The sequence below is a fragment of the Gigantopelta aegis genome, chromosome 9 (genome assembly GCF_016097555.1).
Source record: "Gigantopelta aegis isolate Gae_Host chromosome 9, Gae_host_genome, whole genome shotgun sequence".
NCBI lineage: Eukaryota > Metazoa > Mollusca > Gastropoda > Neomphalida > Peltospiridae > Gigantopelta > Gigantopelta aegis.
The window spans coordinates 67,222,942-67,237,306 of record NC_054707.1 but is presented as its reverse complement, the minus strand read 5'-3'; the positions used below and the strand labels follow the sequence as shown (position 1 = coordinate 67,237,306).

The 14,365-nt window shown below is 37.2% G+C and overlaps 1 protein-coding gene across 1 annotated transcript in view; it reads left to right on the top strand.

The window, feature by feature from the left end:
* LOC121381712 (parathyroid hormone/parathyroid hormone-related peptide receptor-like) overlaps positions 1-11,345 on the top strand; it is a 100,910-nt gene extending 89,565 nt beyond the window's left edge. Inside the window, exons 7-13 of the mRNA XM_041511059.1 lie at positions 878-1,034; positions 1,646-1,706; positions 2,590-2,659; positions 3,164-3,255; positions 4,637-4,781; positions 7,366-7,407; positions 10,872-11,345. Of these exons, the coding sequence (XP_041366993.1) occupies positions 878-1,034; positions 1,646-1,706; positions 2,590-2,659; positions 3,164-3,255; positions 4,637-4,781; positions 7,366-7,407; positions 10,872-11,219 (915 nt within the window). The 3' untranslated portion in view covers positions 11,220-11,345. The remainder of the gene's footprint in view (positions 1-877; positions 1,035-1,645; positions 1,707-2,589; positions 2,660-3,163; positions 3,256-4,636; positions 4,782-7,365; positions 7,408-10,871) is intronic.
* Positions 11,346-14,365: the final 3,020 nt, after the last annotated feature.

Here is a 14,365-nt window from a genome sequence, read left to right as displayed (position 1 = left end):
TGCCTTCATATAGGTTACTCCTTTTATTTAGCAGCAAGGTGTTTTCACATCATCTACATTTTTACAAACAGGACGGTACATACGATGGCCTATGAAGACCGCGGACAGAAGGCCATATGAATCACAAGACTGTGCACTTCAGTTTTGCATTTACCTTATTGTGACACCCAATAGACGATGTATTTTTCGTGCTGGAGTGTCGTTAAACATTAATTAATTCATTCATTCATTAATTCATTAATTCATTCATTCATTCACAAGACTGTAAGGCAAAATATTTTTGATTTGTCTTACGTAAACCACATAAGTACTTAAAATATGCAAACATAACTAATTTGTTGACATTCGTATAGATAAAAAAAAATGTAGTGTCATTTAGTTGATCCAGATGATGCCTTAAAGGGACATTCCTGAGTTTGCTGCAATTTTTAAGATGTTTTCGACCAACAGATACGTTTTTAACGATTCTAATTAAATATCAAATATATTTTTCTGCATAAAACATTAGTGGCTGTAAATTAAACGTGTTTCTGATCGTTCTAATATTTGTACTAGGTTAAATTTCATTTTATTTCCTACAATATGGTTTTTTTCGTACGAACGAAATTATTTGAAGACAAAATCCAGTTTGGGCTTACAAATATTAAGACGACCAGAAGCACATTGAATATACAGACACTGATATTCTAAACAAGAAAACATATTTAATATGTAATTTTAATCGTAGAAATAGTTTATTAGTCGGAAACATCTTACGATGCAGCAAACTCAGGAATGTCACTTTAACATTACCGAAATATATTTCGATAACCTACATTAATGACCTGGTCCTTTCACTTGACGTGTCTATTTACGGATGTGTGTTTGGTGTTTTCAGCACTGGGAGTGTAAGATATTATTCAGTGTGTTCAACTACACCATCAGTGCCTCTTTGATGTGGATCTTTATAGAAGGCTTGTATCTTCACATGCTCATCTACAGGCCGCTATCTACGGAGAGGAGAGGGGTCAGATTCTACATAGTGCTAGGATGGGGTACGTCGTAATAATATTTCAAACGTAATACGAGAATACTGGTTTAATAGCCTCACAGTACATGCATATTCGTTGATGGATTTGAATAAACAAAGTGCTCATTTCGGATTGGGAATAAATATTTGCATGAGAGGATAGAGGAATTTGCCAAGCCCATTTTTGCCGAACTTTATATATGTAGGCCTATATTCCATCATACACACACACACACACACACACACACACACACACACAGAGAGAGAGAGAGAGAGAGAGAGAGAGAGAGAGAGAGAGAGAGAGAGAGAGAGACACACACACACACACACACACAGAGACACATACAAACATACCTACATACACACACATTTATAATATAATGTGTGTGTGTGGTGTGGTGTGGTGTGTATGTGTATGTGTGTGTGTGTGTGTGTGTGTGTGTGTGTGTGTGTGTGTGTGTGTGTAAAAATATTAAACATAAATTTTAAAATATATTCGACATCAAGTAAACAAAACGATTACTTATAATTTTATTTACGCATCAAATGTTTGTAAAACTAAAGTCTACCTTTACACTATTTATACTGACATGTTCAGTGCAATCTATGTTTGACGTCTTATGTTTTTTATTTCAGTTTTACCTATGCCATTTTTAATAGCGTGGGTCATTGTAAAATATCTCTGGGAAAATTCTTAGTAAGTATTCTTACTGTTACAACAACTGTTACACGCCACATCACCTGTTTCCATTAATAAATAAACTAAAAGATCTGAATATGTGGCAGTAAACAGCAGTTTTTAGAAAAGAAATATTAATTTGGAATTAATCTTAGAAATAATGAATGTTGACAGTTTTAAAAATATTTATTATTAATTTTTTGGTTTTCTCGTCACAGTGTGTCTACATTAAAAATAGTGTGTGCATTGTTATGTTGAATCATGTCTGTATATATATATTTTATGAACAACATCTATTGTCATCTTGTTACTAATTATCCACTGTACAATAATTCCTCGTATACATGTACTATCGTTTGACGGCATCTGTGTACCAAAATAAAGAAACCGGTACATGTAAATACTTTTTCTGTCCTGGCGCAAACTAGTGCCCAAGATGGTCGTGCCTGAACCTTTAATGGATACGAGCACCTTATTAGTGTTTACCTACCCTACAGGTAAATGCTAAAATAAATTCGGTTTAATTCAAAAAAGATATTTATAAATCATATACATTGAGGGGAGGGGGGTGGGGGGGGGGGGGGGTGGGGGTAGTAGTCCTGGCTTTAAAAATGTTCGGTTCATCGAGATATGAACTAAAAAAAGTAAGCACATCTGGACTAATCAGATTGCCGTAAAGTATATAGACGCAAAGAAAATTTAATTATTCTGAAATGACGAAAATCATTTAATTAATTAATTTATTTCTAACTTCTTTCAAATATATAATTACACAAATAGAAATAAACATAATGAAACCAATACTGATAAATGTAATTAAGCCAATACTAGTAAATGTAAACTTATACTAATATAATATATAACTTCTATAATATAATATATGTTGTTAATTATTTTTCAGCTGCTGGAATATTCAGTTAAAATCGGAATACTTCTGGATTTTAAAGGCGCCCGGAGTAGCAGTTATTTTAGTACGTAGTTTTATTATATTACTCTTTTGAACCTCATTTAGTAGAGTACTGTTTAATATGGTACAATCAGCGTAGTCATTTGTTATGCATCTACATGTAAGTTTTTGTATCTAATAAAATGATGGCTATATCCAGGCACGGATCCGGGGAATAGCGCCCCCCCCCCCCCACCCCACCCCACCCCTACTCTTTTTGTCGATGTCAAAAAAAAATAAAAAATAATAATAATAAAAGCCTGTTTCGGCGCCTACACCACCCCTCGCCCCTTCTTTCACAAACCTCTGGATTCGCACCTGGTGTATGACGATTTCTAATAAATTTATATGTAAAATATTCAGAAAATTATGTTCTTACTGTAACTGTACGATTATTATTATTTTTATTTTACAAATTTATATATAAACTAGTGTAATCATATCATATTTTCTTCTTGAAGCTACGAACGTTTTTTTTAAATATCAAATTTCAAATCAACTATTCAGCCATTTTTCTTTCTCGTTTCAGTTAAATTTCTTCTTTTTCTTAGACATTCTGCGGATATTATTTCTACGAGCGAGAACAAACCAAAGACATATCACCGGTCGAAAAAAATACAGGTTTGAGAGGTTTTTCAACTTTAATATATACGCACTAATCCGTTACAATGGTTACGAGACAGTATAAAATATATGCATTGAGACTTAGCCCCGTGGTAAAGCCTCGCTTGGTGCGCAGACGGTCTAGGATCGGTCCCCGTTGGTGAGCCCATTGGGCTATTTCTCATTCCAGCCTGTGCATCACGACTGGTATATCAAAGGCCGTGGTATGAGCTATCCTGCCTGTGGGGTGGTGCATATAAAAGATCCCTTGCTACTAATGGAGTGTCCTGTCCTGGACAGTGGAGCCGGCCAAGACTGGCACCTGTGCCCAGACATGCGTGCGCTACAACAGCTTGTTCTGAATGTGCACGTTAAACTCTCTGACCTGACCTGACCTGATCTGACCTGGCTAATGGAAAAATTATCAAATGTTTGACATCCAATAGTCGATTATTAATAAATAAATGTGCTCTGGTTTGTCGTTAATTAAAACAAAGTATAAAATATGTTTGGATAATCCGGCTTTTGTACTGTTAAAGATGCTATATCATAGTTGCATACTGGGGGATAACAGTCCCTATTTAGCTACAGACAGTCAACCTGGCAGATTTTGTGGATTCGACAGTTTCATAAGATTTGTCACAGTGTGATAAAACAGGAATCTAGGCGAATTTAACGCGACTCTGTTTAATCGGCGTACACGCAATTACAATTTCAATATTCCCAAATTATTTATGCAAAGATTAAGTGTGGAATCGATTAAATTGTAATTATTTACAACAAGCAAATTTAAAAAATAACTTAATATCGCACATGTATTATTCATCACTTAAAACATCTTTCATAAAATGCGCATAAAAATTGTATGTCAGGAAAATGCCAAAAAAAAAAAAAGGTTGGCACTTTTTTCTAGGTGGGATTATATTCTCGGAAATTGACTTTTTTGTTTTTAGGCCTTATCAATTTTGGCAAAACCGGTACATTTCTAGTCGACCTAGCGTATGTAGTATTTGTAGTTTTAACTTATGTATTTTATGTCAAACAAAAGAGACATATAGCCTTGAGGCGTATTTAGGAGACCGAGCGATCGCTAGACTGGTTTTGGGGGATAATGTTACGTACATGTGATGTGAGGGAAGACGATAAAACCAGTCAAGTTGTACGCGATCGCCCGGCCTCCTGAACTTGGCACTGACTTCCATTATATATTTTGATGTGATGTTTATAATTTACAACATAATTATATTTTGCTTTGTTTTGTTTTCTTCCGATTTCGCACCATTCTTCTTCTTTTAGTTCTCCCCCCCCCCCCCCCCTCCCCCCACCTCTGGTTTTTGTTGTTTGGTATCTAAGCTCTTTGTTTCTTTCTCTGTTATTAAAAACACTTGATATTTTCCAGAAAGCTTGCCAAGTTTATTCTTGTACTGATGCCGCTGTTCGGCGTGATGTACATCGTCTTCTACGTCGCCTTCCCGACCGAGTTCCGGCACGAGGACTACAACGTCGCCTATCTGTACATGGAGATGGGCTACAACTCGTTCCAGGTCGGTCCGTGTGAAACTCCAGTACTTACAGTCCGTATAAAACTCCAATACTGACAGTCAGTGTAAAACTCGAGTACTTACAGTCCGTGTAAAACTCCAATATTGACAGTCAGTGTGAAACTCGAGTACTTACAGTCCGTGTAAAACTCCAATACTGACAGTCAGTGTGAAACTCGAGTACTTACAGTCCGTGTAAAACTCCAATACTGACAGGGTGAAACTCGAGTACTTACAGTCCGTGTAAAACTCCAATACTGACAGTCAGTGTGAAACTCGAGTACTTACAGTCCGTATAAAACTCCAATACTGACAGTCAGTGTGAAACTCGAGTACTTACAGTCCGTGTAAAACTCCAATACTGACAGGGTGAAACTCGAGTACTTACAGTCCGTGTAAAACTCCAATACTGACAGGGTGAAACTCGAGTACTTACAGTCCGTGTAAAACTCCAATACTGACAGTCAGGTTGAAACTCTAGTACTTACAGTCCGTGTAAAACTCCAATACTGACAGTCAGTGTGAAACTCGAGTACTTACAGTCCGTCTAAAACTCCAATACTGACAGGGTGAAACTTGAGTACTTACAGTCCGTGTAAAACTCCAATACTGACAGTTCGGGTGAAACTCTAGAACTTACAGTCCGTGTAAAACTCCAATACTGACAGTCAGTGTGAAACTCGAGTACTTACAGTCCGTGTAAAACTCCAATACTGACAGTCAGTGTGAAACTCGAGTACTTACAGTCCGTGTAAAACTCCAATACTGACAGTCCGGGTGAAACTCTAGAACTTACAGTCCGTGTAAAACTCCAATACTGACAGTCCGGGTGAAACTCGAGTACTTACAGTCCGTGTAAAACTCCAATACTAACATTCAGGGTGAAACTCTATTACATACAGTCCGTGTAAAACTCCAATACTGACAGTCCGGGTGAAACTCTAGAACTTACAGTCCGTGTAAAACTCCAATACTGACAGTCCGGGTGAAACTCGAGTACTTACAGTCCGTGTAAAACTCCAATACTGACAGTCCGGGTGAAACTCTAGAACTTACAGTCCGTGTAAAACTCCAATACTGACAGTCAGTGTGAAACTATAGTACTTACAGTCCGTGTAAAACTCCAATACTGACAGTCAGGGTGAAACTCCGGTATTGAGAGTCAGACTGAAACTAGAGTTTACTGTACAAACTTCATTACTGTCAGTCTGAAATCAGAGCTTACTGTTCATACTCCATTACTAACAGTCTGACTGAAATCAGAGTTTACTGTACAAACTGCAGTACTGAGGTTCGTACTCAAATCAGAGGTTACTGTACAAAAACTCCAGTACTGAGAGCCCGACTGAAACTAGAGCTTACTGTACAAAAACTCCAGTACTGGCAATCTGAATGAAACTAGCTTACTGTACAAACTCCATTACTGACAGTCTGAATGAAACTATCTTACTGTACAAACTCCATTACTGACAGTCTGACTAAAACTAGAGCTTACTGTACAAACTCCATTACTGACAGTCTGACTAAAACTAGAGCTTACTGTACAAACTCCATTACTGACAGTCTGACTAAAACTAGAGCTTACTGTACAAACTCCATTACTGACAGTCTGGCTGAAATCAAAGCTTACTGTCTAAACTATGTTACTGACAGCCAAAATGAAATCAGATCTTACTGTCTAAACCCCTGTGACGAAAGTCAAAACTAAAATCAGTATACTGTCTAAACTCCGTTACTGACAGGAATTCCGGTTTGTTGAGGGTCCATTTATGAGGTGTTTCATCGTTTTTCTAAAACATATTTATAAAACAACATAACTTTCGGACGACGCCAAACATTCATATCAAGGCATGGACTCGAGTTTCTGTAGACATTTCGAGAACAAAAAGACCACCGGGTGAACATAAATCAATGTGGCGGATCTTGCATTGATATATGCAAGGCCAAATACAGTTATTGAAAGCAGGCTTCAAAATACGAGAACCAGTGAGAGTCAGAACTGATAAATTGGATTTATCTCTCAATGTAAGATGTAAATACCAGCGATGATACGATCTGGACATTTTATTATCCCAGCGGTCACTCATAACAGGGAAAATATTTTTCATATTTTCTCGGTGTGAAATATTCTGCATTGGTGTAACGTATAATATGTTCCGACTGCAGTTTAATGTATTTGTAGCAGATACATGTACACTATGCTCTGATTCGATTAGTGTTAGGATAAGTGTTAATTTTGGACTTAGAATAAACATTCTAGCGAACCTTATATGCTTGGATATAACGTGCGGCAGAATGAATGTCCAGGTGGATTCAATATATTATGACATAAACTGAGGGTAAGGATAGTTCGTGCCTGGAAAACATTTGAGAAAGTTTGATTCTTTAGAAAGCCTTTCGGCGTAATTTGTGCCAAATTATGTCAAAAATTACATTTGTGTCTTTTTGTTTATGACCGATTTTCATTGATAATGAATTGATTAAAAATGCTTTAATTGTACGTACACGTATTGAGTGCAAACATTACCCAGGTGGAGACTTGTGTATTTGTTTTTTGTTTCTTTATTTAAGTATTTATTTATTTCAGGGATTTGTGCTGGCTCTACTCTTCTGTTTCCTGAATGAAGAAGTAAGTGATTCTCATTTTACTAGTAAGCTTGTCTTATTTTCGGAAAATACAGCTAGTATCTGCTAGACAATGTTAAAACAAATGACCTAGTTATTTACAGTGTAAAATATTGTTGGCTGTTATGTACGTCATTGTTTTGCTAAAACATTTACATTACACAGTACTTACAATATTAATGCTTCACATTCTTAAAGTTGCTTGTGCTATAGTTCGCTATATATGCTGCCCTGTTGTGATAAATAAATAAACAAATAAAATTAATCAATCACAAAATGCAATCTTTGTATAATTAACTGAACAATATCAAAGTGTAAACAAACGCTCTAATTTACGACAAGGTGCTTCGCTTTCATCAACCTGACTTATAAAACAACATAAATGACTTGATAGTATAATAAACTATTTAACTAAATGTATTTCAATTTGCATCAATAGAACGAAACGCAGTTATAGTATTTTTCTTTTTTTATAAAATGTATATTATTAGTCCTATTTGATAATTGGTAGGGTACGTTCGAGCAAACTTTTCTTTTCTTTGGGACGACGTATTTGGTCAGTTTTGTGATTTTAGATGGGAAAGTCTACTTTATTAAGGGTTTTACAGAATTACTTACAGTAATAAAGCAGGAAGGCTAATAAGTCCATTACGATTTGAAGGATATCCGTGCGGTTATCACACAATACCCTGCGATTTTAACAAAAGAGGCACGTCTTTTTAGTGTGTCTAGACACAGTGTCTGGGGACTGTCTAAATATACACCTGCCAATCAGGAACCACAGGCACAGGCCACGGAAAGAAAAGACCAATTAACCAAGAAAACACTCCGATTATTATTTCAGTACATGGGTTAATTTATGTACAAAACATAATACAGTTATTTCAACACTTTGGCATGGTGGTTTATTTTGTATTGAAAAATAGTATATAAATGTTGGTGGCTTACTGGGATGGCTATTATTACAGAACATTGCGATGCATCCGCAAAAATCAGGTATGTTTTGTTTCTTCACTTCGAAGACTAATTCCTGACGTGACACGTTAGGTATTACGTAACTACCAGCTCGCCAGAGGGCGTATTCACTGGGATGGTACAAAATGGCTGCGCCCGTTATATATAATAGCCGTCACATTTAACCGTTTTATTAATTAACTATACGATTATACTTGTTGATATTAAGCAATAATGTGCATTATATATCGTTGAATATGCATACCAGGCCAAATGCCTTAATTGTCCCCTCCTTTAACAAAATGGAGGCCATTTTTGTTTTGTATCAATATGGAGATAAAATAAAAATGTCACCTGTGACGTCACTTGTTAACCCGTCGGTCACATTTTACAATACAATAATTGTTTTAAAATTGTAGTAAATTAAATTATTTTAATTTAATCTTTTGTGGACATTATCCACGTTTTAGACTGACCCTTTAAGTCTATTTTGGTCACTCCGGTGTTTTCTAACTTGTCCAGTGCCTCAATCCACGAAGCGATCTTAGTCCTAAGACCACCTTAAGTGCATAACTGCTGTATGCACTTAAAGTGAACTTAGAGTTAATATCGTTTCGAGGAACAAGGCCATGGTGCTTAAAGTCTTGAGTCATTTGAAAGTACTAAAAGGTTTCCCAAACTTTTATCATTAATTTTTAAAAGGTCAGCCATCTTGAGTGTGTGTATGTGTTTGTGTGTTTGGGGTGGGTGGGAGTGGGGGGGGGGGGGGGGGGTCAGGAGTTATTTTGTCTTGCTCTAACGGTTGTTAATTTTAATGGCTTTTTCTAATTTTCCGCAACTTGTAATTATGGCCGTTGGCATCAGTCATTAGAAGTGGTTCGTACCTAACCGAACCTCTAGCAGCTATTGCTAAAGATGCTGCTTAGCACACACAATTGTATACATTATACTGTATGACGTAAACTACAGCTATATGACTCTCAAAGTTGTCACGAACGAGTGTATCAGTGCAGGAAAGGTTATCTACGTCCCTAAGGAATAGTAAAAACAATTAGCTAGAAGCAAAAATTAACACAAAACATCACTATAATAATACTTCGATGGCAATATAAAAAAATATATATTTAGAGGGCAATTAATATACTAGTAGTACATGTACTCGATAGCAATTAATATAGCTCAGTCCAACAAGCTAGCTTGCCTACGGTGCAGTGGTAAGATCAATCACTCTATCACGATCAGTCGAGGGTTTTTTCTGTTCAAATATCCAAGGCTGGTACATCAAAGGTCATGGGTATGTGGTGTTCTTTACATGTAAAAGTGCACGTCAAAGTTCCCTTGCTAATATTATTCGATATTAGTAGCCTATGTAGCTATATTCTGTGTATCAAGTGTTGAAATAACATAAACACGAAATACCGTACGTAGTGTAAAATGTGTTGAGGTGTCCTTTCCTTTTCTTAGTAGAAGCGAATTACATTTTACAGGGGCCATGTATGGAATATATGTCTGTGTGTTTGTTCATCAGTTGTAAGCAAAACTCATCACACAATACTACTATCACACACACACACACACACACACACACACACACACACACAATAAAACATAATGTTTCCGAAGTATGATTCAAGCACCTGCTCTAAGCTCACCGGCCTCGGTGGCGTCGTGGCAGGCCATCGGTCTACAGGCTGGTAGGTACTGGGTTCGGATCCCAGTCGAGGCATGGAATTTTTAATCCAGATACCGACTCCAAACCCTGAGTGAGTGCTCCGCAAGGCTCAATGGGTAGGTGTAAACCACTTGCACCGACCAGTGATCCATAACTGGTTCAACAAAGGCTATGGTTTGTGCTATCCTGCCTGTGGGAAGCGCAAATAAAAGATCCCTTGCTGCCTGTCGTAAAAAGAGTAGCCTATGTGGCGACAGCGGGTTTCCTCTAAAAACAGTGTCAGAATGACCATATGTTTGACGTCCAATAGCCGATGATAAGATAAAAAAAATCAATGTGCTCTAGTGGCGTCGTTAAATAAAACAAACTTCTTCTTCTTCTTCTGCTCTAAGCACGTTCAGGCTTTACTCTGAAAAATTAACAACTCCTTATCACTCTCAACCAGATCTTCTACAGTCTTCTACGCCTAACTTTCTTATTGTTCATATTACTTTAAGATGAAGTACACCAATGTCCATCCCAAGTCAATGGAACCTTCTTACTTTGTACCCATTTTCAATTGATTAAATTAATAAAATAAACTTTATACAATATATAAGACAGCAATTTATTCATTTTGTACAGCAACGTACTCTTGATTTAACTGTAGTCAATATCTTCTTCTTTTTTTAAAACCCCCACCCACCTGTATTTAACATAGCGTTAGAGTCTAACGGTTAGACAGGTTTATTTCGTGGTTGCTGACACGACCTTGACAAAACGGATACCTTGTTATAACTAACGGCAACATTTTTGTAATTCAGATTTATTAATTACTTTAAATCATCACATTTGAATTGTAGGTGCACAGTGAATTAAAAAGAATATGGTACAGACACCAAAGCAGACGAACAGACATGGCGACGCTAAACAGGTCTTTTGGACGACCGTCATCGTGGAAGAAAAGCTCCAGCCGATGTTCAATTTCCCCTCCGTTAGACCGACGACATCAACACAGGCTGTGCAAGATGGGATCAACGACATCATACGAACAAGACACAGACAAGTGTAGAAAGAATGTAAGGACTAGAGCCATCCAGCTGTTGACGAGGCAGGACGCCATTGACGTTCCAGGGGAGATCACTACGGTCAAATATGAACCTAATCTAAGAGAAAATGGTGTGTTCACCAGTGCTGATCAATATGTGTAAAACTATTACTGTGATTTTCATATTCATTCATTCATTTCGTTTCAACTTATTTTCGTGCTTATATCCAATTAAGATTCAAGCACGATGTCCTGGGCACACACCTCAACTATCTGGGCTGTCTGTCCAGAACAGTGGGTTAGTTGTTAGTTGGTTAGTGGTTAGTGAGAGAGAAGAGGCCTTACACCTACCCATTGAGCCCATAAGAATTCGCTCTGGGTAGGAGCCGGTACCGAGCTGCGAACCCTGTACCTACCAGCCTGTAGTTGATGGCTTAACCACTGCGCCATCGAGGCCGGTTTGGTGATTTTCATTTGAACATTTCATTAAACATCATCAATCATACCATTTGTTACATGAAACAAATATGACAAGAACGAGTTTGACATGCCAGACATTAGATTTTAGTATATATCGCTAAACTGGCATAGTTATACAGGTTTATCACTGACAAATTCAAATTTCAAAGAATGTGAACTTATTGTGATAAATACAATCCCAAGATCGTTTTTAGAAAGCGACTCGCAGATAAGGGAGTGGTGAAATGAAGAGGATAATTTGTAAACGTCGGATCCAAACTATCATACAGTAATACGAACAGAAACAGATTTGTTTGATAATGTTCCATCCATATGATTGTTGGTAGACTACTGGTAAGGTGCTTATCAACTGGAGATGATGCAGCTTATCTCTTAGAATACACTTTTCACATTGTGCCTTATTGCATTGTCTGTCACAGATCCAGCCCCTGGCCATGTTAAACAGTGGCTCTTGGATGGACCTGCATCCTGAGCCGTAATGTATATAGACATGATCAAATATTTGATTTGACTTGACTTGACTTATTACATCGGGCACGCCCCAAGCGTGCACCTACAAATCCGATGCGACCTATTCCGTAACCTGAAGCCACTTCATAGGTTTCTGCCGCTCAATGGATCGCATGCGTCTGGTGTGTTTAGCTTTCGAGTAAACGGTGTTCACGTAGATCATACCAGTACTAAAAAATACTGACATTAACAAAACTAAAAAATGGATGATGTAAGAGTGTTTTTATCAGACGTTGCACATGCGATAGATCGTAGTGTGGATCGCATCTAACGTAGGCTGCTGACACCTGACACGGAAACAAGGTGGAGTCACGGAAAGAGCAACGGTAGCAGCTAAGACCTGTTTCTACAGCTTTCAGGATAGACATAGACATAGCATAGTTAATGAGTCATAGTCTAATGCAAACGATACTCGACTGAGAAATTTTATTATTCTCTGTTATGTATATACATGTATATTGTGGAAAAAAAAAATCTGATTTCCTGTTTTTATTAAACTTCAGTTTGGCTCCTATATATGGCAATATTTTTAGTATGACCTGTAAGTCATAATATTTCGAAGTAGCGAATGACCATATTTATTACACACCAGTGTAAGATAATACTCATGTCATAACAATCACTGAATATCTAACTTAAAAAAAAGAAAGAAAAGTACTAATCAAAATTATACCCAGGTAATTTTCCAGTCTTACATATTAGTTATAATTTTACTGTAAAACATATGTAATTTGAAACAGACTATAACACCCAGTTTGATATTGAACACACCTGAGACCACCCTTCTGCTTAGCCTAGTACTTGTGATTTCACCTGTCAGCTTTAATCAATATCAATCTGAGTGTTATAGTCTGTTCCAAATTACATATGTTTTGCAGTAAAATTGTAAATATATCTAATATTTCTATCTATAACATGCCATTTATTGTCATTTTTTCTACCGGTTGTTTGAATACCATAACAGGTCATGATAATACTGAAACATTTTTATGGTTTTTATTCCAGGGATTTTCATAACTAATATATAAGAGTGGAAAATCACCTGGGTATAATTTTGGTTAGTACTTTAGTGTAATATTGGCGTGACGTAGATCACTTGCTGGCCCAATTCTCAGAAAAAAACATAACGTGTAGTAGGTCCCGATATCTGCTTGCATCTGCGTCGCGGATTGTTTGCAGTTGGTTTATAATAAATAAAATACTAAACTAGCTTGCCTGGCATACCATTTTTATGAAACTCGTCAGATACCAAACCTGTACATTCATTTCATTAAAATGGTATGACAGGCAAGCTCGTTTAGTATTCCATATGTATGTAAGTACAAAGAATGACATTAACCGTTTTAGAAATATCTACCAGAAACCCAGCACCTTTCAAAAAGATCATTTGCACTCATTCGCTTCATAGCATGCCGTGTGTTTTCGAGGATCGGTAGGTGCAGAGGTTGATAGCGTTAAACTCCTACAGTGATGCACTTAATGGGATTTGCTGCTAACCTAGTAGGACAAGTATATATAAAGGAATTCCAGCTGTATTCTTTTTGCTAACTCGCACCGAACCATACCCAATGGTCAGGAAAGGAATAGTTGTTTAATGACACTTCAGCAGATGGAATTTTAAACTATGCATATGGCTACTTGGTACCCAACATGGTTATTTTCATATTTTGGATAGCGCGCGCGCGAGAGAGAGAGAGAGAGAGAGAGAGAGAGAGAGAGAGAGAGAGAGAGAGAGAGAGAGAGAGAGAGAGAGAGAGAGAGAGAGAGAGAGAGAGAGAGAGAGAGAGAGAGAGAGAGAGAGAGAGAGACGCGCATATACACGTACACACAGACAGAGACAGAGCGATAGGGAGAAAGAACTAAATAAATAGAGAGAAGAGAAGAGAGGGAGAGACATACAGAGGCCACACAGAGAGAGATACACAGCACTAAATAGAGAGAGAGAGAGAGAGAGAGAGAGAGAGAGAGAGAGAGAGAGAGAGAGAGAGAGAGAGAGAGATAAGAATGAGAATGAGAGGGGAGTCTTTGTATTATCCATGTGTATCAAGACTTTCTGGTATCACTTATTTCTGTCTAGTCAAACTTTTTTTTAATTTATTAAAATTATGGGGATACCAATTTTTACTGATGGCTACCCTATTTTATAACCTGGTACCTTAGTGGGCTGCCACTGAAAACAAGTTACGGTCAAGGCCTGCACTATTAAAAGTTCCCGAAATTATTTGTTAGACTGTATATTTTAATAATTTATTCTCATACTATTTTTGTTTTAATGAATCTGCCCCCCAAACTGTAAATGGATGAATACAACAAACTCCT